We start from the raw sequence: 24864 nt of genomic DNA on the forward strand, positions 1-24864 counted from the left end.
ACAGCAACTAAGTAATGTTCCTTAGCATGTATGAATGACAGTTATTACAATGTACTACATTTGCATACATATTATCAAGATGTTTTATGTCTTCCTCTATGTGATATATACTCAACCAACAAACACATACTCTCATGTTTCACATCAAAATGACACCAAATCTGAGACGACAATGTAAATGGAAGGGAGGTAACTCTAATTTTCCAGGATGAAGCAGCTGTGAGTGTATTTGAATGGCTGTCTACAGATGTGCAGGAATCAACTGTATTGATTGTTATACTGAGGGTTTCAAATAAGGTTGTCAATGTATAGTATTGATCATGGGTAATCTTTGTCAATTATGCGAAAGGCATTTCATGCTGATAGTATTGAGATTAGCAACAGTGTCAGCCATGACATTTTGTTGGGTATTGTTGTCGCTTCTCACTGTCATTATTCTTGCGGGTGTGGGTGGTGAATGGCATTGTTATATAAGCAGTATTGAAAGTTTGTCACTGGAATTCCATGGTGAAATTGGGGGTTGAAATTATTTTGGATTGTATTTAGTTCTCATATGATTTCAGCTAGTGTATTTCAAATTTCACATATTTCTAAATTTGATAGATTTCCTTATATTGACAGAAATGTGATAAGGAATTAAATATGAAATGACGGTGTAGAGAGACTAGTCAGTCTGAAATGTTCCATTTCATCAACATGATTAAATATATTGTCATTCAATTTTATGAATGTCACAAATATCTTGGTAGTCCTCTCTAAGACAAAGTAATGCTTCAGCAGGATGACTGGTAATACACATACTAAATTATTGATGTCAAGTTTGCTGAGACTAATGGACTGTTGATAACATAACTGATTGATTACCACAGAGAATAATGCATGTGGGATGACTTGAAGCAGTAAGTAGGTCAAGACAGCCTTTAATTTATTGAGTACTACGCTGCATTCCACAGATACACCATCAATTTGTTAGAATCAGAACCATTATGGTGAAGCAGGCAGAGAGGACAATAATGGCCACCTATTGTCAAGGTGGCCACTGTGAACTGCTAAACAAACACCTACTATATAATCTCACCAGGTTGATCACTCAACTGGAACAGCAGACAACCTCATTATAGGGCAGGAGTTGGGAGATGTAGTACTGACCATTTGCTGACCAGCTGGTTAGACAGGGAGCATGGTCAATTGAACCTGGTATGATATTGGATATATACAACATCGCTGGGAGGGCTTGCAAAGTCATTTCAATGCCTGCTTTGTTTGGAATATATATGGAGAAGCACACTTAACAGGTGTTGTGTGGATAGGTTGATCAGTTAGGAATAACGGTTATGTATGATAAGGGGCATTGATAACAAATTGTTTGTAATATATACAGAACATTTCAAGGATGATTCTTATCCTATCAGTTGAATGAAAGGGGAAGATATGTCCCTGAAATGTTGTTTATATAAATAAAAAAGTTGTTATCCAAAATATTTTTGTCATGAGTATGTCCAACTGTATACTGTGTACTGTATTGTTCTCAGATGTTCTGTAGAATGACTTTTTAAGGATTTTGGATTTAGGAAAAAAATATGTCCTTTTTATAGCGAAAACTGACTGAAAGAATGCTCAGACGTAAGTTATAGATGCAGACATTCCAGGGTAGAAACCTTAAATCATATATATTTTGGTCTGTGGTAGCAGTATTGTGTCTGATGTAAGTGCAAATAGTTTGGTGTTGATAAAAATGATGTAACTTGGAAGATCTGAAAACTCGAACAAAACAAAAACCTATCTTGCTTTTTGTCAATTAATAGGTGTTAATTGTTCTCAACAAACCTTGTATAATGTGAAGTATAACATATTTACATAAAATCTGGTGTTAAGAATTGGGTTCCCAATTGTATAAGAATAAATAATTTGCATATTTATTAACTTGACAGCGATGTTTTATGAACTAGGGCGGACCAAGTTACGGTAGCTAATCTTACTCCAATGGCAACTTGCATACTGACAGCTTTCTGTCAGATTCTCTGTGGACTGACTTGTGTCAGCTTAAGCTTGGACTGTAGACATTAAACAGACTTGATGTATCTGCTTGGTAGAAATATTTAGAGTTTTTATTTGGCTCAGATCTACAGGTGTTTAGGAGATACAAAGATGACACTTTGTAGGCTTAATTGTATCACAAATTTTGATAATTACTATGTGAAATAGTTTTATTTAATGCTTAGTCAAATTGTACTCCATGGGAGGTCAACATAAGGTGGTTACTGTATTAAAATGTTAACTCATAAAAAGATTTCTGTGTGTCAAATATGATTTTTTGTTTTGTTTAAACATAAGATTTACTTGTATTTTATGGCTTTCAGAATTTTTTTTTTTGTTTTTTTTTCGATGGTACAAAATTTAAGTCCCCTTTTACTGAACTTAATGCTGTGACATCAAATTTTTGCCTTCTGTTCTCCAGTTCGAACACTGATGTTATGGTTTGAAGTCAGTTTGCAAATGTTTGTGTGTAAGTGTTGTTACACTGCATTCAGAGGTTTACTACAATTATCAGTTATCATTGCTTCAAAAGGATTTCATTCATTGAATCAGATGCTACCTCAGAACCTTCCTTAAATTAACCAGCTAATGGACGTACACAAACATGATATTGCACGTCAGCCACCAGAACATGCAAACATATTGAAATCCTTCTTCAGTTGTAATTCACCATGAGGTGCATTTTGAAGTCCTGTTTATTTGAAATTTATCTTCTTGATGTTGCAGGGAGGGATCTTTTCTCAGGAAGTCATTAACCCTGAATCTATCTAAGGGCTTCTTAGTCCAACTGTGGAGGGTTAAAGTCTGTGGTTCAGTGTCAGGCTTCACTTGTATCTCATTGCAAGAGTCTCGGAAATAATAAGAAAAATACTTATCCTAAAAATTAATAATTTCACTGGTAACAAAATCCAGTATTTTTTGTGCACATTGTAAGTTGACAGTCTGAAATAAGATATCCTGTATAGATTATATTTTTTCAAATTAAGCCAAGATTTATTTTTTCGTTGTCTAAACTGTTCAGATAGTTTATTCACTTCAAGAATAAGATGAGGAAATACATGCGAAGCACAAAACTAATGGAGGACCAGCCTAACCCACTTTCGTAGTTGTCACTCTCAATTTGTTCAACGTGTAAATTTGACACAATATTATGGATTACCTTTGTAGAATTGGCTTCATTTGTATGGAAGTAACCAGTGCTGTCCTGTCATCACTAGACAGGCGAAAGGCCTAGCCCCAACCATATTGAATGAGGGAGTTAAAATTTAACGTCACATCGGCAATATCTCTACCATGTCGTAAGGAAAACCATTTATACAATAAAGATCATCGAAACATGTAGATGAGAATTTAATTGTACAATACACTCTGATGTGGAAGAGTAAATCATTGTACAATTGTTATACAGTTGAACAGTCATGGTACAAACATGGTAAATTTGTTATCATACAGAAGGTGCCATACAGTTGTATGTATAGTAAGGTTCTATACTATTCCATGTCCTATTATGTCCAAGTTTTAGTGAAGACTCTAAACCAGTTAATTGTTCACAGGCTCCCCGGCTTTGGCTCCATCAGGCTCCAGAGTGGTTTATTATTTATCAATCAATGATTAATTTTGAAATTTAAACTGAGTATTGGTGATCTAAAAAGATATAGTGTGGATTCATCAATGACCCTCAGATATTGGGGAAAGCGTGATTTCATTGATCAGATAGATATTTATTGCATAGCATTCCATGACAGAAAAGTGGCAATGTTCTGTAAACTTCAAATATAAACATAAGTTTGATAAGTCTCTCTATTCTGTATTTTCATATACTCCAACATATTTTAGATTACTGTTATATGCAGTTATACAACTCAGATGGTTAGTAGACATTTCAGTTTATTCACGATGGTCCTGTGCTGAGTGTTTAAGATTTAAGACAATAGGAATTTTGTCCAACATGAGTAGCAGTAATTGCAGAAGACATAGTACTGAATGTCTGCCTAACAAGCTCTCCAGATGAAGTCATGATAATATTAATATATTTAAATTGAAATACACAGATCTGTGAATGAACGTAAAAAAGATAACTTGCCTCAAATGCATTTATTTATAATTAACATGATACAGATTTCTTTTATTCATGTCCCTTTCAATATTCATGCTGAGTTCACCTTTGTTTTCCCAGATTCCAAATCAGTAAGTGCTGTTTCAATTTGCATTGCCTTCTAATGGTGATCCCTTATCAATCAACAATCAGGTCCTTTCACGCTTACTGCTCTTGTCCTTATACTGAGGTAGATATCATTGACTTCTCCCATGCTGGCCTCCTTCCCATGGATTGTATTGCATAACAGTGTCCAGCAGGCTGACTGACCAGCCCTGTATGTTCTACAGCCATGACTGGTCAGTGGACAAGCTGACATGGACAAAAGCATTGGTTAGAGCTGGCATTGTAAGTATGGAATGCTGACTGCCCATGGGTGAGCTGAGATGATGTGGTCACTCTTAGCCAAGTAGGTCAGCAACAGGTGATGATGGAGACTAGTGTGATGGATATAGAGCTGTACAGATGTTCTGGAGATGTTGCCAACATGACTGGCCGGTCCCTGTTTGTGGATTAAAATGGTATGGAGAATGTTGCAGTATGTTTGTTACAGAATGCCTGACCAGTTAAAATTTGACCGTGAAAACCTGTGTACATGGTTGTTGATTTTAGGCCTGACAACAGCCAAGAGCAGGGGATTACTTGTGGCAGAGGACTCTTAAGTCTGAGTGTTTCACACTAAATCATTGATTGTATGAGGAATGCTTGCTGGGATAATGGAGGTTGATACAATAGTCATCCCTGTCGTGTTAGGCATTCCTTCTTGAATATTTGCCAACAGAGGCACCCCTATCATTTACCATCTACGGCAATTTGGGCTAGTCAGTTAGTGGATCATACTAAAACAGTATCCTGGTTTGAAACATGGCCTGCAGACAGCTGTAGAAGTGCTGATACTGTAAAACACCATTCATTCGTTCAGTAAAACCTGTGGTTCACAAATTAATGAGAGAAATTTGTCAGAATTTCAGAGTAATATAATGTAATCGTGTATATTTAACAATGTAAGTCAGTGTCACTTGCCTACAAGTATAAACTTTGTTCCTAAATATGTGCAGTGTGCCTTGCCTGTCCAGGGTCCCCTACCTCAAAGCATTCGTAGGGCTGCGACAACCTCAAATCTATGTTAAAGTTGGGGAGTTACAATCATCTTTAGTGCTGTGATCTCTTTGATCTAAGAGATATGTAATTGTTTTATGCCATTGACTACATGAAGTGTGTACCAGCTGGATGAGTTTTAATGACTGTTTGGAGATGAAGAAGGATGTGGCAGTATTCACTAAGGTTCTGAAACTGTCAAAACGTGCTGCTGTCTGGGTTTATTTCTGTTTAGGAAACTAAAACTGCAATGTCTGTCATGTTAAATTTCCTTAAACTTCCTGAAACTGAATCAGACTGCTCCATCCCTGATCCACAGCCAGTGAAATGTGTGGTTGACTTTTAACCATTCAGAATTAGCAGAAAACAGCAACTAGTTCATGGTGAAGGAATTCATTACCATTAGTGCAAAAACATTCATTAGCTCACCCTTGCAATATTTGTTCTTGCCCAACCCAGGCTAACATTTTTGGTAGGTTAGTAGGTAACAGGGCTGATACTTAGGGAATTGAATTACCAAGCCTCGGCAACACACAGAAACACAGACAATACTTTTAAACTTTGAATCTTTGAAAACTACCTTGTAAATTGATATACAGTTTACATAGAGTTTGTTGAGATGCTTTTCTGATCATGAAATAATAACTGTATCATAAAGAAAATTACAGCCAGATTGTAATCAGATAATGACGATCCTTTGCTGCTTTTCTTCATGCTAATAAGTGTTTCGTATTCTGTTACATTATGAGTTTATTATAAAATCAGAGGCAGTGCTTATGTCAACTGTAAATGTGTGTGTGGTTTGGTTTGTACAAATATTGTAGTTCGGTCTCCAGAATGATGTCTTAATAAACATCTTTATGAGGATTATATTGGTTTTGCTAGTGGTGTATAGGATAAGACTTCTTATCATTATGATTTACAACATACACAGATATTGCTGTCCATGTGACCAGCGTGTGCAAGTCAACAGTGTATCCAGCCTATGCTGGTTTGGCTGAGCTGGAGTAGTAGTTTTGTGATTTAGTAGTGGTTTGAATACCATCTGCAATTTGGGTCCAGCCTAATGAGGTGCTGTCTACTCCAGGCAGTTGTAGAGGCCGAAGCATGCTAGAGCTTGACATTGCAAGGCAGCTGATGAGCTTGTAGAATGCTGATGATGGTGATTGGGGGAATTGAGTTTTGATTTCATTTGAATTGGGATGAAACTGTTTTTAAAGGTTGGTTTGAGTTTTGATTTGGGGGATGGAAGTTTTCTTCTTCTTTTTTTAAGCAAACAATTTTGAAATTGAATTATTATTGTTATCGATTTCATAATAGATTGGGGTGACATATAAACATGAAATTAGCAGTTTTACAAATTTCAGAATTTTTTTCCAAATTGAAATGGAAACAGAATGTTTTCTAGTCTGAAATTAGCGATTTTGGAAAAGATCTGCCAATAAGAGCAGAGTATGTTTCCAAATTATCAATAAAGTAAATTGTTAAAAATAGTATTTATAATTCATTTCTTTTGAGTATTTTACTGCTATAATGTAGGCATGTAAAGAGATGGTTTTCAAACTTGTGATAGAAAGTTTAACAAAGGTCTACTACCCACAAGACCAAGAGTTTCCACTACCGGGTGGGATTGACCCTGTCCCCTGTCCCCACCCCCACGCTAGGGTTATTGTCATCCCTTTATCCCAGTCCCCAACCCTACTGTGATTTCCTGTTTATGTACCTCTTAGGAGTTCAGGTGTGGGTCATGGATATTAAACATTTAGTGTTGAGATTCTGTATGGCAGGGTGAATAAACCAGCACCCTCCCTCAGATAGTATGTGCCCCCCCACATGCTTTTTCATTGGATGACATGTGAATGACATTTTCAATGGGGGCTTTTAGATAACACAAATAAGAATAGGGAAAAATTCTTTGAATTGAAATGAAGAGAAAGGTTAAATTATATTGAAAGCATATTACTTTTGAATGATATTTTATTTCTAAATACCAATTATTATGTTGCTGAAATTTTCTTTAATGCAGCATTAATTTCCATTTAAAATTACTTAAGATGAACATACTTTCTTGGAAGGTTTTTTTTATTGTGAAAACATTGCTTTTTCAAGTCTACAAGTTTGTAATTATAACAGTCATGATATTGAGCATGTTGCCTATGTAATGATAATGAATGTAGGTGAAGGGCATCTGATAACTAGTTACATAAAGTTTATTTCTGTGTCTGCATGGGTGGTCTGTGTGTGTGTGTATTTTTTGCTGGTTGTGCCAACAACAGCTGATACACTCAGACAAAGAGGGTCCCATAAACAGTAATGGTGTTTGAGGGCATGGAGTTAGTGAGTGAGTGAAGGTTTATTCAGGCTGCTTTAGCTGTCTCTGTAAAGGTTTTACAGACTGACCATTTTGGGACTGGAAGTTAAGTGATTCAAATCATGAGTAAACAATACCCATAGAAAGAGTAAATAATAAGGAATCAGAACTAGAGGCATTTAATTTTGTTGCAGCCACCATTATAGTCTTTTCTCTTTTCTTCTTCTTTAAAAAGCGTTTAGAACGTACCGCAATATACATTCATATCCTTGCCTAATTTTGTCTTCAGTATGTTTAAATTTGAAACAAGAGTACTCAAATATTCTGCAGTCAATTTTAATAGATACATTTTCTTGAAAATGAAATAACAGTGGTGCGATCTCCGTGAATTACTTCTGAATATTGGCAGAAGTTTAATCTCTCTACAGTGCAAGTTCAGACCTACTACGTTATTAAGCAGCGGTTTAGCTATGAACAAAGAATAATTACACACTGCCATTAAGAAAGTGGTACTGGCGATCAGGTGCCTGACTCTGAGGGTGTGGGGTCGAGTCCACGATGGGACTCAACCAGTAAAGTCCTAGAATTTGTACTTTACTAAGAAAGTGTAATCCCAAAAATGACATATGGAACTAAAAATGAAATTAACATTATAAGTTTTCGGTGTGAATTTGTTTTCCCCATCATGTTCTTGTTTGTGTATGGTTAATAACTGACTGAATATCATAACTGTGCAGATCGATGCTCATATTGTTGATCACTGGATTGTCTGGTCCAGACTCGAGTATTCACAGACTGCCACCATATATATAGCGGAAATATTGTTGAGTGTGGCGTAAAACTCAGCTCACTCACTCACTGGTTGAATGTAAATTGTTTTCACAAGCATACAGTTAACAATAAGTTTTCTCTTTGTCCAATTTTTAGCCATAGTTTGCTTATGTAATGAGTGTATGCATGGATTCACTAGTGCCCATTGATTAAGGAATGCTCCATAAATATATCATCAGACACTTGATGCTTGTATTCGTAATTTATTTAAAGTAACTTAAAGCAAACATTCACCGACACTTCGTTGATTTTGCCGCATGTCAACAGCTTACTGTTTGCTGTTGAACACCCTGGGGCGAATATAAGACAATATTAATATTCACACATGCTCTACAACCTTAAAGGATTTGTTGTGCATTGTATCACCATTGTATTTGTTCATGCAGATTCTGCAGTAGGCATTTGTTGTCTCGGCAAACCCAGGTCATAAGCACTAGACAGAAGTTAACAGACATGCAGAGAAATATTTTTTTCACGTCCTTTAACAATAATGGCTTATTGTATTTACATTGCTGCTATATTTGTGATGGCATTTCAGAAGCACTTATTAATTTAGAATGTAAAAAACATTTCTACCTACTGAACCATGCTCTCTTTTTTGTGTGTGTATTTGTTTCTGTTTTTTGTTTAGTTAAATAATTTAAAATGAATGTCATAACGTTAATTCAGACAATGGTTATTTCATTTTGGTCTCTAGTTTCTTATAACTAACTCCTTTATGTTTATTTTCTAATGCCAAAATCTACAGATTGTTGAAGGCACTCAAAGGAAAGTCAGCTCTTAAATATCTTGGTTCATGGTGCTTGAAGGAAAGGTGCTCAAAGGGGGATAACTCTGTTTATCCCCCCCAGGGTTGACAGAGAACAGTTTATGTAAATAAATCACTTTGCTAACAGTGCGAGACACATGCAAGCTGCTGAAGAGTCAGTGACATTAGTGGAAGATTTTGCTAATCATTGACATTTGGCACAATGGAGTTTGGCTGAGGAGTATAGCTGAGGTCAAGCATAGAGGAATGTTTTTTGTTGTTTTTTTTTCCTTCAATCAAGGAAAGCACAGCCCACTCAACACAGTGTTATCTTCATGTTAAAATGTATGTGATTGATTTGAACTTAGTGTAGCATTTTTCATCAGTTATCTCCTTTTTTAAAGACAAAAATATTAACTGAAACTTGAGCCAGATTGTATCAATAGTTCATTGCTATAATCCAAGTTATTGTGATATCTTCAGTGGGCCCACAGTTATTGAAGCTGCCTATTAGATTAGAGTTTGTGAATTGTGAAAATTAAAACAAATTTTTCAGTAACTAAGGTTAATGTTGGGAGGAATGTTTTTCCTTGGTTTGTGTAATTTAGTTATGATCAAGAATAGAGGTTTTGATAAATTGTGTTTCATTGAAAGTTTTGGGAAGAGGAAGGGAGTTTTGAAATATTATGATATAAATTTGTTTAGAGTACATCCTGTTTTGTGCTATGCAAATTTTTCAGTAACTAAGGTTAATGTTGGGAGGAATGTTTTTCCTTGGTTTGTGTAATTTAGTTATGATCAAGAATAGAGGTTTTGATAAATTGTGTTTCATTGAAAGTTTTGGGAAGAGGAAGGGAGTTTTGAAATATTATGATATAAATTTGTTTAGAGTACATCCTGTTTTGTGCTATGCAAATAGTTGGTGAAGTTAACAAGCCCCCACACAGAGGAAATACAATCTCCCAACTTCCTCCAATAATTTGCTTCAATACTTCCTACTGTGTCTGTGTAGAGGGCAAAGGTTAACACTTGAGCAGGTCAAGGTCAGTGGTCACTTTGGGATAAGTTGTGAAATACTAATGTTCAGGCTGATCTCATGTGTGATGATGAGTATTTCTGTAATGGGCCATAATTTCTGTAACATTGTATTCAGTGACACTGTGAAATGTGAAAAAAACATTCTAGATAGGTTGGAAAGTGGTTAAACAATGAAACATAGAAACTTGTCCCCTTCCTGCAAACCGAATTCATGATACGAATGAGAACTTCTGTTACTAGTTATGGGTTCATCCAGTCGAAAAACCTGGATGTTTTGTTCAGGTTTTCATGTCCCATGATCGATAAGAATATCCTTAAAAAACAATGACATACTATGAGATAATAACAAAGTTAATATATTTTGTAAAGGAACATTTCAGTTCGAAACAGATTCAACCTGGGAGGCGCATAATTTTATGTATACATTCTTATGTTCATAGCAATGCAATACAGTTATCAATAAGAGAAACAAAAGAAATTTTGATCAAATGTAATGTGAGAATTTCTTGCTATCATGAAAAGGTCGTAGTGCTATTTGACTCTGGCAAATCCATTTGTGTTGTAACATCCTCAGTGTATAGTATGGTGGCTGGTCATCACATATTGATTCCCATCTCCGGCCTACATCTCTAGTGTGGCTGTTTGGACGAACTGAAACCTGGATGTCAACAAACAGTGAACCACAGGAGATAATCCCCTTTCCTTCAGAGTTAGCACTCAACGGTGTGGCTAGGTGCGAGGCGATCCAGTGTCTTCCACTGTTGGTGGACACGTAGAATCGTGTCAAGGGTCATCTTTTTAAATGGGCTGTGAGGCATGATGGTCCTGTGTGGTTGCTGAGCTAGTGCTATAATGTATTTGTATCTGTGGATTGTCTTACAGGCAGATGGCATTGTAGCCATTTAGTTCCACTGCTCTAATGCAAAGCTGGCTGTTCTGATATTTACTGACCTGCATGTTAGGATGGAAATCGCACTTCTGGTGCTGGTCCTATCTTACCATTTAGTTTTCTCATGACAGACGTTGAGGAAAATCATTGTTTTTTCCAGTCAGGAAATTTTTATGGCAAGGAAATGTGATTTGACTGTGAAAATCGGCAAGAGTGATTTAAGTAGCGAGACTTCGGTTAAACGAGAGGGCAATTAATTAACACCCTGACTAGAAGGGAATTGGAGGGAAGAGTTCACACAAGGGCATGTAACTCTTGATTGAGACAGTCTAGGACACAACAGATTGAGATAGGGAATGTTGACCAAGTCAATTTAATAAAGGGAGGGCAGGGATATTGACTAGCAGACGCAGTCTATTTATAGTCACAGGAGATGGTAGTGGTGAGAGATGCCATGGCCCTGTGTCTCCCTCAACCATTTCCCCTTCATACATGCTCAATTCCAGTTGTGTTCCCTGAGGCTGACTAGCACTGATCCTTCTTGCCCCATTGATTTCTATTGTCATGGAACATTCAATAACGCCACATTTAGCTCCATCTGCTTTGTCATGCTTGCAGTAAAACTAAAGATTGGGCAAGTGGATCCACAGCTTATTGTAGTCTATTTAAAGGTAGTTGATTTATTGCTGATGCAGGCAGTCTGTGACACTTATTGATACTGGTAGGTATAATTGATAACACACCTTCACTAGGTGATCAGATATGCTTATCCCAGATGGGATGGTGTAGGAGTTTCAGATTTAGAATTACATGTCAATATTTGTTTGTAATTGTTGAATTTGCTTTACTTACAAGGCAGAGTTTAAACCATTGTAAAGGCAACAAGTGTCTATCCAGTTGAACAGTATCTAAATATATTTAAATATTTCATTATCTAAATGCCAAAACCCGGTCAAAGAAGGAGTTTATCAAAAGCTAAACTGTGGACGGACCATATGTGTCCATGTTAATAACTTGAGTCATGTTATTAGCACAATATCATGCATACAGTTATCTCATTACATTGAAGTGTCTGAAGAGTTAACTCGATAACTACATGTTACGAGCTGTTTCAGTCAACATGACACAGTCAGTTCAATTGTAACATAAGCCTGTATACAGTGGTTAGGAAAGTATGGTTTCCTATAAATGTTTCTGCTTAAACTACATCAATTCCAACCCACATTCATTTATTTCGGTCAAATCCAGGATTATTTTGATCAAAATCAAGAGGAAACACATCTGTTTGTAGTCAGAATAAGTTATATCTTCCCGAAATGATGGAACGTAATTTGTTGACTGACAGTGGTGACTGCTGAAGGTATTTATATGTTGCAATGTTATGTCAGCATATGACCTTATTTCACCAGCTAACCATAAAACGGGCATTCTTTAGGCTCCTGTTCTTCCTCCCCGCAAGCTATGCCGGCATTCAGCTCCTGTATCATGCACTTGGCACCAGGAGGAAATATGACAGATCGTCTATACTTTATCTACCGCTTCATTGTTTATGATGATGTTTAAGTGGGTGCTATTTCCTGGTAGAAGTCATTTTTATGTTTTCCCATGGCTTTCCTGAAACCTTTGTTTCAACTTGCTGCGGACGTTGTGTTTTTTAGACATACAGTATTTATTGTTCATTACACCTTGGGTGTTTCCATATTAAATTATGAGATAACATTTGAATGATCAAATTATATATATATATATTCTGAGTGAGGCGTGATAGAACATATTATATTTACGACACTCCATTACTTACTGGGTCATGGGTGTTTCCATATTACAGTGTAAGATAATGAAAATGTAGTTATGTTTATTTAGAGTGAGAAAAGTGAAAGCATACTGTTTCTTGTGCAATACATTCCAAATAGTGACCCCAGGTTTCCCAGATCACTCCATATGAGGACAATTTGTGGAGCCCAATTTCTGGGGTCCTTCATTGCAAAATACTGTGAAAAGCTGTCTAAAACCATATTCACTCACTCACTCTATAGTCATGTTATTTTTTATGAGAAAAGTGAAAGAAGGTATTCTGTTTCTTCTGCACTAAATTCCAAATAATGACACCAGATTTCCCAGTTTACTTACAGATCAGAGGATGGTAGGTTAGCCTCATTGTTAAAGCATTTGCTCACTATGCCAAAGACCAGGGTTTGATTCCCCTCAGTGTGTGAAACTCATTTCTGGTGTACCTCAACATCATACTGTTGGAATATTGCTTTAACAGCATAAAACTAAACTCATTCACTCACCCACCAACCCACTCACTCACTCCACAAATCGTTCAAAAACGTTCAATATTAAGGGGAGTGTTTGGGTTCTCCATGGTATTACAATAGAGGGTCCTTCTATGACAAGAACAGCCACCACCCACCCCACCACCCTTGGCTTTATTGCTTTATTTCCGAATCCAGCAGTGTTTCAGTGTTACTGCCTTGCAAGCACCTGTTTTATGTGTAGTGAGAGAGGATGGAAATGAATCTGAATGTCCTCACTGTAAACAGAGCGGTTATCCAACTAGATGGATCATGCCCATGCTAGTATGACGGATACACAACTGTTGATGTTATGCTATAAGGAGCCAGTCACCTGTTGACAATAATACTTTTATCCCTCTGTTAAGCAATAACATGTTGGTTCAGAGTGTTTAAGTAAGCAAACTAATTGGTTCAGTTCAGTTTCATGCAGCAGTGTCATTAACTGTTTGCCATACTGTTTATGTAATACCTGGCTTTATCATCATGGATTTTGACGAAAGTGTTTATCTTGCTCTGACAAGATCTATCAAATTAATATTACTTGTACAAACATAAGAAATCATGCCTGACTGACATTAAACTGTCAACCAGTTAGTAAATTTCAGATATGCTGGTACATCATGAACGTTTCCCCACGTTTTGAAATTATTAAGAAACAAGTAATAATGATATGTCATTAGCAGTTAGTATATGCAGAGACCATCTATTATATGGTCTCTGGTATATGCTCTTATTTACTTAAATTTGTGATGATGTATGTTATTCAGTGCCAGAGAAAAATATTTTCAATAGAAGTTGCCTGTAGCAACATACAAGGTATGATTCATTATATATGACAGGCAGATGAAACATGAAATAGGGTATTATCAGTGGCAGTAAAACGAACAAACTACATGTCATCTGGCTCATAATGACTATATTCATTGAGATGTGGATTAAGTCTAGTACCATTTTTGTTTAAGCTCATAAATTCCATACAAATCTTTTCTGTTCTTGATTGATCTTCACAAAGTTACTTTTTTCAGAATTCAGAGTACTTAATTAAATGATTAATTAAATCCTGAAATATCATGAGGGTGTTAAAATGTGAAAAGTTTGTTTCCTAAGTGTGTGTATTAGTATTTGTTTAAAAGAAAAATGTATGTATGCTACTTAAAGAAGTTAAAGAATATCTGGTGTTTTCATATGACTATAGTTTATCAGTGACACATGACAGGTGAACATTTAGTCATCTGAAAAACTTGGGTATTCTCTAACTAATTTTGAATAGTATATGTACTATCAGTCACTGTGTCACACCTCTGGCTACAGGGCAGGATTTACCATGTATTTCAGACAAATACCACACCTGAAGTGTACTCACAATCAGCAAATTATTCTCTTCTGAATCATGAGGACACACTGGGATCTTACCAAGAGCTATAAATAGCAAAGGGGAAATCCTTATGTAAGGTTCTCCATTAAAGTAATGGGTCAGGTGATTGGCAAGAAGCTGTACATTTACGTCAGCTATTCCAGGTAGTTAAACCATGAGCTAAACGGATGTTTCACATCAGTGTTGTAGGTGGCTGAGAAAGGAAGTTCTATAAGTAATAACGAGGAAATTTTAAAGACCCTCTGTTTTAATTGATGTGTACAGCATTATGTTAGTAACTGTCTAGTAATTATTTCTGTAAGTGAGTAATGATTTGACGGTAGTTGATTCGATAGTACAGATTTCATTCAGTGATGAAATGGACATCCCTTCTAATTATATCTAGGGCTCTTAGTTATGAGCTACAAGTCATTGTGTCAGTACTTAATGGTTTTGTAATGTCAACTTTTTCACCCATGTTCTCTTTGGTTGACATTTTACGTTTACGTCTTTTCTTTTATGAGTGATACCGATATAGAATCGTAATTCTGAAATATTATTTTGCTGTGGAACTCATAATGAATAGTTCTGACATTTCCAGAAAAGTGAGGAACTCTTCCCAAAGTATGGTTATGTTTTATCTTCTTTTTAAATAATGTTCAGTCATATAAAAATTTTGTGAACTTAAATATGTGTTAACAGTGCTGTTGTGTTCGTTCTTGTTTGTGTTTCTCTTACTGTTGATCAGTCTACCTTAGGTTGATTCTTGACATGGACTGATGTGCGAACAATTTTCTGTTATCTCTTCTGCGATATAAATGATATATTTGCTAAGAGTGTTAATTCTTGCCCATATGCTTAGATAGCTGTGTGTATATTTCAGGTCTGCTGACGTCTTGGTGTGAGGAACTGGGAAGGTCGTTACTATTAAGACACCAGAAAAATCGTCCCAACGATCTTGGGAAGGTTCCACCACCTGCCATGCACCAACAGATGAAGTCAATGCCGCCAGTGCATCCTGGGTAAGCTTAAACATGATTCCTTATTTTCACTTCACAATATTTTGAACTTGAGTCAGTCTAAATAGAATTCTGATCCCCTGTTTGAAAAAAAGAATGCAGTTTTTTGGTTCACAGAAGAATTAATTCGGTCATCTTTGACTGTAGGAAATGGTCTTTGTGTTATTTGATATAGGCTGTCCTCATCTCTTTAACAACACCGGAAAACGTGAAAAAAAGGATGTGGAATGAAATGTGTCGCATTGGGGTGGTCACTAAACAATAGTTCATAGCGACCCAACACCCTCAGTATTTGCAAGGTAAAAGCATCTTTTGAGTGAGGACAATGTTAACTACAGTTTGCCTTAGAAGAGATGGAAGTCATTGAAGCGTAGGATCACTCCAAGGCACAAAAGCAGTCTTTGGCCCCGGTAATGGTTTGATAGAGTCTGAATGTGGGCCACATAAAGATCACCAAGCAGGACTTGGGTGAAAACTCCACTTGAATCTTTTGTTGGTCTTTGTGATACACTTGTCAGTGTTCCTTGGGCAACTCGACTTCCAGAGACTCTTTAGAAAGCTGGGTTAACGTTGCACCCAATTACCAGCTGGCTGAGCAAGCGTTTTATATACCTCGGGCTGTTGCTTTGTGTGAAAAACATGGCTAATAATATGTGCGAGTGTTTAGTACATACGCAAGAATGTTTCAGGCTGTGATCATTGGGACGAGGTGTGAAAGGCGAATGTTATCTGACTGATTAACGAAGAATGCCATGTCTTTTTACATGAAACAGGATTAAGAGGGATCATGAAAGCACTTCTGATGTTAAGAGGAAAAGCTATAACATCGAAGATAAAGTGATTTGTGATTTACTGTTAAAAATATCACTGTTTACTATTGAAAATAAAAACCTTGATATCGTCACTTGTGACATGTATTCTATAAAAGCTTTAATATTAAATATTCTTCTCTCATAATGAAATAGAAGTTGACAAGGCATGCAGTGAATGAGAAACAATCTTATAAGATTAAACAAATAACCTTCTGCAAGTGAATGAAAAAGTAGCAAAACTAGTTTATGTTTGAAAACAAATTATTGGTTAGACAAGTTGTAGACAAAGCTGAGTGACGTGTGCGATGGAGCCTGTGTCATGCAGGTATCACGTTCCAGGCAATATGTCACTGCCGGCTCCGTCTGGTGCGACAGGGCAGCAGCCATCATGAGGCCTAGTTATGTCGCAGCCTGAACACTTGCAGAACATTGTGAGGGATTGCCACCAGATATGTTATCTCGCATATATATGAGGTAAATGTGTTTCAAGGTCTTTGCTCAGAGTTGTTAAAACTGTACATGATTGTCGGTATAATTTATGGTCGAGTTCATGGAGTTACATGTAGCAAGTCAGAATTATTTTGGGGTCAGAGATATATTTGTCATTTTAAGTGGCAAAAAAACCCAAAACACTAAGCAGCAGTTTTATATTTTAAAAAAAAAAAAATCTGAAAATAACTTGATTCTCTGTCACCAGTCAACTCTAATGTCTAGCAATGTTGCTTTTTCTGTTTGTTTTTTTTCCTTTTTTCAAATGAGTAAATGTTGATATGTTAGGATCAAATTATGTGAAACACAGTACAGAAGATGTTTTGAGGATTGTGGTTCCAAAAGGATTAATTTTTGCCATACAGTGGATAGAAATCATGGTGTATTAGAATGGCTAATTCTCAAGGATCACCAGCATTGTAACAAATGAAGGAAAGAACAATCCTTGATTTCCATATTTTCATTAAGGTGATGTCTGTTGACTAATCAAAAATGAATTCAATGATGAATTGATCATGATCATATGACTAAATGGTCCATGACCAAGTAATTGAACAATTGTTGCAAAATCGGGGATGTAAATGTCATTGCTGATCAGGTTGTAGAAGGTTCATGTGAGCTGAATAAGCATTTTGAAGTGCTTCCTAAATAGATTCTGACAATAGCTTAATCAATAGGTGCACAGTTCATGCTTTTACCTATAGTTGGCATAGTGTCATACCTGGCATCATTTTTGAGTTTCTAGGAAACTGTATTGGAACCTTCTTGCTAACCTGTATATTCATTAGCGCAGTCTTGGAAATCAATATTCACGATTATGAAGGAATACGAAAGGGCACTGAGTGCATGCAAGAAAGTGTTGCTGGAATGTTGCATAATGGGTACATTTTGTATAGATTGGAAGTAATTGATGTTTACTTTTGTTATCTTGAAATGTCTCCCCTTGTCATTGTAGGTACTTACGTTCAGATTCCATATCGGAATACTCTTTTTCTCCTGTCATTGTTCGATCACTCGCAAGTTCAATTTGTTTTGATGGTATAAGTGTGTCTCACTCATTTGTCAAAGTTTAATTGATTAATTATTGATTGGATTGTTTGTACCTTTCTGTTCTTTGAAAGAAAAAAGAAATTTTCTAGAATATTTCATGTTAACCCTATTAAGCATTGTGACTACAATTTGTCTGTGAGTCAGTAGTCTCTGTGTGGTACATGAGGGATAGGTGATAATTCAGTGTTTTATAAGAAGCACTGCTCACACTGAGGGGAGTGTAACAAACGGTAATGACGATCACCAGGCTCATGTTTGTTGCTGCACTTTGGAATGTCTGTGAATAGAAGCAACTTTCCCTCTTGAACTTAGTGTGTCTACAGTATATCAGATGGCCACTTGTGATAGAACTGCTGCATGGTGCTGGAGAAAAGGGTGGGGCAGAGTTCAGGCTGGGGCAGCATACAGGTGAGACAGTGTGTATGGTAGGGCAACATACAGGTGAGACAGTGTGTAATATGGGGCAACATACATATGAGACAGTGTGTAAGGTGGGGTAGCATACAGGTGAGAAAGTGCAAGGTGGGGCAGTATGCAGGTGAGACTGTGTGTATGATTGGGCAGCAGTGTGTAAGGTGGGGTAGCATACAGGTTAGAAAATGTGAAAGGTGAGGCAACATACAAGTGAATCTATCTACCAGGTGGGACAAAAACAGTTGAGACAGTGTGAAAGATAGAGCAACATACAGGTGAGACAGCGTGTAAGGTAGGGCAACATATAGGGTAGTCTGTGTGTCAGGTGGGGCAACATATAGGTTAGTCTGTGTGTCAGGTGGGGCAACATACAGGTGTGGCAGTGTGTAAGGTGGAGCAACATATAGGTTAGTCTGTGTGTCAGGTGGGGCAACATACAGGCGAGACAGTGTGTAAGGTAGGGCAACATATAGGTTAGTCTGTGTGTCAGGTGGGGCAACATATAGGCGAGACAGTGTGTAAGGTAGGGCAACATATAGGTTAGTCTGTGTGTCATGTGGGGCAACATACAGGTGGGGCAACATACAGGCGAGACAGTGTGTAAGGTAGGGCAACATATAGGTTAGTCTGTGTGTCAGGTGGGGCAACATACAGGCGAGACAGTGTGTAAGGTGTGGCAACATATAGGTTAGTCTGTGTGTCATGTGGGCCAACATACAGGTGTGGCAGTGTGTAAGGTGGAGCAAGTGAAAGAGAGTACAGCAAGATTAATCATGGAACTGAAATGGGGCAAGGTATGGGGTGAGAGAGTGATGTTTACTTCTTTCATGGGATTGTATATGATCCTCCAGTTGAAAATCAGGTTTGGTACAGGTAGTTGCATTGATAATCAGGTTTTGTTTGTACAAACAAAATTGCAGTTTGTTTCCTTTTACTTTTGCCATTCATTTAGCACATGTGTGATGTGATTTGCATATTAACTTGTTTTTCTGTTGTTTTTGGGTTTTTTTGTTGTTTTTTTTTGTTGTTGTTTTTTTGTGTGAATGGGGCTAGATATAGGAAACTTTCAGATCATCAGATGAACATTGAAGAGATATGGTAAAAGTCAAAGTGTTAAATATTGTTGAGTTTGGCATGTGATGGTTGTAAAGTTCCACCAGCTGGTGTCCAGTCTTCATCAGATATTGTCCAGCTGTCTTGGGAAACTGCTAGATCAGCACGTCTGAACTTACAACCACATGGGACAAGCCTGGCATAAATCCTAGCTCCGATGAATAAGTAATGGTGTTCTACATACATGATTTAAATCTTGCCATGTCATGGTTACTACAGATGTCAGCCTGACCTCCACCGGTAGTATAAAATGTAAATGTGGTGGCTACTGTAACCCCACCTGTAGAGCCTCGGCAACATTGACCACTTGACCCTGGCTATTGTGGTCATAGGTTACAGCCACCCAGCTCAGCAGGGAGAGGAGGGAACACTGACAGCTCCAGAGTTCATACACTGCCTGGCTACTAGAGGCCATTACCCCAGTGGTGAAAGCACTTCAAAAGGCCAGTGGCAGGTGTTATGCAACAGTTTCAGGCTCTACCCCTAAAACTTGGGGAGGTATCAGGGGGAATGGGGAGGGGGTGGTGCACTGATGAGGGTTAAGGTGCATGTAGTTATAGGTCAAAACCCTCAGTATAAGGCAGAATTAGGATACATGGGTATTAGAACATGTACATGGTACATTTTGCAGTAATTATCAGGAAGGTTTTCTCACAGTCCCTGAACCATGTTATTTACCCTATTGCCAAGCCTTCCCTGCAATGCTAAAGCCCAAAATGAAGGAAGTGTAGATTCTCTCAGGTTCTGAATTTCCCTTCTGACTGAGGCTCCTTTTCAATATAGATGTGTTATGTTTTACAATTAAAATTACAGATGCTCAGAGACGAAGCACTAGTCTAGAATCAGGACTGTATGGTATTACCCCGCTATACCTCAACAAGCTTTTCAAACGTATATCGTCATATGTAAGTGGAGTAAACTGAGTAAAACTGTCTTTGTGAAGGTTTAGTCTCTTTAGTTTTCAAGTGATGTTTCTCTTCATAATTAATGGACAAAGCAACATACTTTTGATTTTATTATTGTAGAAAATAAAATCCTAAACTATCCATTTGCATTTTGTGATGGCTACTATCAGAACAATAATGATTATATTCAGGGCCTTGGTGTGTGAAAATTGAGATGTCATGTACCATCAGCGTCACTACCGTCAAACACTTGCAATATATTGCAATGCAATGTATGTAGTATTTAGAAACAACTCTTGAAAATATATATTATGGGAATTTCCAGAATTCATTACCAGTGTTTTAGTTGGATTTATGTGGATATACAGGTTAGCTTCTTTGAGAAGCATTTAGAAGTTGTGCAGTACAGGAAAGATAACAATATATCGATGAACAACTTCTTTGTACCTCTTACAGGAACAAAGAAGTTGTTCATCCTTATGTTTTGTAACCATCCTATACGAGCTAGGTTTGGGATATTGGGATACAAGATACCACAGACTGAGGGTTCTTCACTGTCAAGAATTACTCTTGTTTCTGTATAAAATGTTTCGTAAGTATACACTGAAACATTTGTGTTCAAAGTTAACACACCTTTACGTGCCATCATGTGGTCTTAACTTTGAACCATTTTGACGTCATACGTCAAGCGGTATTACACTAGTGCAATATTGTCGTAAAAATATTACACTGCTGTTTCTTCAATGGGCGAGTAATAAAACAATGATATCCCACAAGCAGGCCTTATTGGTATGTAACAATGATATCCCATAAGCTGGCCTTAATGGTATGTAACAATGATATCACACAAACAGGTTTGACCATTTGAACTGATGGGCATTTCAAACTAAACAGTGACAGTTGTTTACCAGAATGTATTATGGCCACTAGAGAAAGATGTAATATGCAGTACGATGATGAATTTTTGGTTGAAATTCCTGCTTGTGATGATCTTCAGAATTTGTGCCTGTGATTGGCTGAAAGGAAGTGGAACAAATTATCTGAATTAATATCTCGATGCACGGCAAGACCTAAAAAGACCACACTTCACATTACCAGTTCCTCAGACACCATGCTAAGAATCCACTTCCTCTTCAAGAGCTCATCTAAATATACAGAATGTTGTCATGGCCACCAGACTATCACTTCCCCTCCTAGTTACCCTTTCCATGAAAAATCAAACCCTTGAAATTCTTAAACGCTTTTGTGTGTCTGCCTACGCAGACTTAAAAATTCCTCTGGGGCAATACCAGCATTAGCATATGGTTACAGTGTGTCAATTTCTCAAAATGAACATTGTTGGCAGACATATATGTAAGGCCATACAATTGTATAAATAGATATCCCAGGCACTGTATTCAAGGTTATCACACGGTCGTCTTGAAATGAACATGGTGTATGTAAATAGAATCATTTCACTTCTATGAAAATAACTACAAAGGATGATGCTTTGCATCAGGACCTATTCCAGAATCGGCTGCACTATTTTGGCACAGACTCACAATTACTTTTGCGCGAACATGTTTTTGTGGAATGACATCTTTTGCCATGCATTCACATTAATCTTTGTTAAAAGCTTACCTTAGCATAGACTTATGATAGTTTGCTAAGACCTTTTGTGGTATGACATCTTGGTCCATGCATTCACATCAGTTTTGGTGCACTAATGTTTGTAAAAAGCTTACCTCAGTAAAGTCTCTTGATAGTTTACTAAGATCTTTTTCCAAGATGAAATCCTGGGCCATGCATTCACCGTAATGTGTGTTATTTAACAAAACCGTCTTAGTACAGTGTCTGTCTCTGACACCAATTTTGTAGTGAACTCTGGTAAGGCATAGATTGTTGTTAAAGTCACTCTATGGCTGAGCTCCGGAGGCCACTAATCTAATCTCTGCAAATTACAATGCTAACGTTCGAAATGCAAATACTGTGACATTAAGACCACATTTGTGACTATTTGTGGTTAAGATTTACAACCCCTTCATACTTCAAGACAGGGTTTATGACGATGATTGGTTAACTGGAGTTTGCTTTACACAGTCTATCGTGATAGCATTTAACCTGTCAACAAAAATTTGATGAAATCTCTGCTTTTGTGCATTAAAGCTAATTTATCTAGACTGAGGCCATTTCTTTTATGACAGATCTCACAACCTGATAGCCAGTGCTTTTTGTACGGAAAGTTAGCAGTCCTCGGAAAAGTGCACTTCCTAGAAAACGTGCTTTACATCTCAATGTAACAAATCAAATTAGTAGACTTTCAGCAAACTGTTTTGTGCAATCATCGTTGTGTAATTGAAGACGAAATGCATATGTGTGCCTTGTAAAAGTAACTTGAAAATTTCAATTTTTTATGATTAAAGATAATTAATATGCGTAATGAAGTGCCGATCTGGGTTTTAGCCAAGAACTGAGACTTTCATTCAGTGTTCTCCTCCAGATACATGAGGGTAATCTTTCAAGAGATACCGGAATGCTTCAAGGGTATGTGTTAGAGACCAGACCGTTGACATGTAACCCCTGCACATGCTAGTATGCACTGCATACATAACGCGCTGGAATAATCCCATCCATCAAGCTGTCTTGCTGATTGATTCAAGCCTTATTTCTCAACGTGCAGCAACATGTAATGAATTTGTCCTAACCTGGTAGAGGGCATATGTTATTTCTGGAAGCTCGGTTCAAGTGTAAACCACCAAAGCCTTCCTGTCAAATATTTAAAAATGTTACATTTAGTGTGTTGGTTGTTGCTGTGCTGCAGAGCCAGCTCCGCTAGGTTAAAGAGGCAGTAGTGGGCTATCAGCAACACATCACGTGATGTTTCGATGATAATTCGTGCCTCGGCTGTTCTATTGATTCAAAGAGGGCACTAAGATCTTAACCCTTGCCCATGTGATTTGTATACTGCTGTGGCCTAGGCTGTACATTGTGTAAGAAATGTCGCAACACTTTACCAAATAATGAAAGTGGTTTTCTCCTGAAGCAGACGCTGGTTGGTGAATCGATGATGTGCTGGGTCTGTTTAATAGAGTGTTGTTGGTCCGATTTTTACATGAATAAAAGAACTCACAGAGAGATTATGACCCAATTGCCATGCCAGCTGTTGCAGGATCACGACTGGTATGCTTGATAATAGTCATGTAGCTTGTGGCTGCAGGTGTTACATAGGAACATTATTGATAAATAAATTCTCATACACTTCACTGTAACATTACCAGTGCAGTAGACATGGTTTCCTAACCCATGTGGTCAACTAAATTTAAATTTGGTGAATATGTCTGTCAGAAAATATCTACATCTAATTGTGTATTCATGGTGCCGTCTCTTGCTGATGTGGCAAAGAGCATTCAATGCCCATCCTGATCCAGTCACTATTCCAATATAGATGGGGTGGATGGGTAGCCTAGTGGTTAAAGTGTCTGCTCCCCATGCTGAAGGCCTGGGTTCAATTCTCCACTATAGTAGATCGTGTGAAGCCCATCCATTTATGGTGTTCTTGCCATGATAATGATGGAATATTGCTAAAAGCAACTAAAAATCATACTCACTTCAATACAGATATGTATTTGTGTTGACACAGATTGAACTGGTGACATAGGATTTGACATTTGTTTTGTAGTGTTTTCATACAAGACACAGACACATAAACATCAACCAGCTCTGTGGCACCCTGTCGGGACTTCCTGATCAAACCTTACGCCCCACTGACATCAGAGATTCATCTTCTATGCCAGATAACAGAGGTCTCTTGTTGTCTATATTTAATGTGTTCAAACAGACAAATTTGGTATATTACCATTTCTGCATAACAGCTTGAGCATTGCTTCAGCAGGTTTGAAAAACAGATTCAGTTACCAGAAAAAGAATAATTGAATAACTAAATATATTGAGATATTCTCAAATATTCACAAGTAAAGTTCAGAGTGATGTTGGAAGATTTACATCATTGAAGAACTAGTCCTGTTGGCAGTACATGTGTTGTGACAGTGTTCAGTATTTTCCTATACTGAGCAGCCAGTTAGAAAATGATGAATTTTATCAGGGCATGAAACTCCAAGAAAATTCAGCCAGACCACAAGACTGATTAGATGTAAAACTTGCCTACCCTGATCAAAATTTAACCTAACCGTCTGGTGGATGAATTTGAGAATCTGGCTGTTAGTGTTAAAATAACCTGTCCCAAGCTGTTGGGCAGGCAGGTATTTCGAATGCTGACATACCTGCCTGATTTACTCTATAATGCATTAAACTGTTGGGATTGGTATTTATGTATTTAGAAGGTTTTGCAATTACTGAAAAGAAATGGTGCAACTCAGATATGT

At 37.3% G+C, this 24864-nt stretch overlaps 1 protein-coding gene across 7 annotated transcripts in view; it reads left to right on the plus strand.

Moving 5' to 3' along the window:
- LOC137284581 (zinc finger MIZ domain-containing protein 1-like) overlaps positions 1-24864 on the plus strand; it is a 154919-nt gene that overhangs the window by 113444 nt on the left and 16611 nt on the right. For all 7 annotated transcript variants that reach the window (XM_067816446.1, XM_067816447.1, XM_067816448.1 and 4 more), the window contains one exon: positions 15585-15723. In XM_067816446.1, coding sequence (XP_067672547.1) covers positions 15585-15723 — 139 coding nt within the window. The remainder of the gene's footprint in view (positions 1-15584; positions 15724-24864) is intronic.

The sequence above is a fragment of the Haliotis asinina genome, chromosome 5 (assembly GCF_037392515.1).
Source record: "Haliotis asinina isolate JCU_RB_2024 chromosome 5, JCU_Hal_asi_v2, whole genome shotgun sequence".
Lineage (NCBI taxonomy): Eukaryota > Metazoa > Mollusca > Gastropoda > Lepetellida > Haliotidae > Haliotis > Haliotis asinina.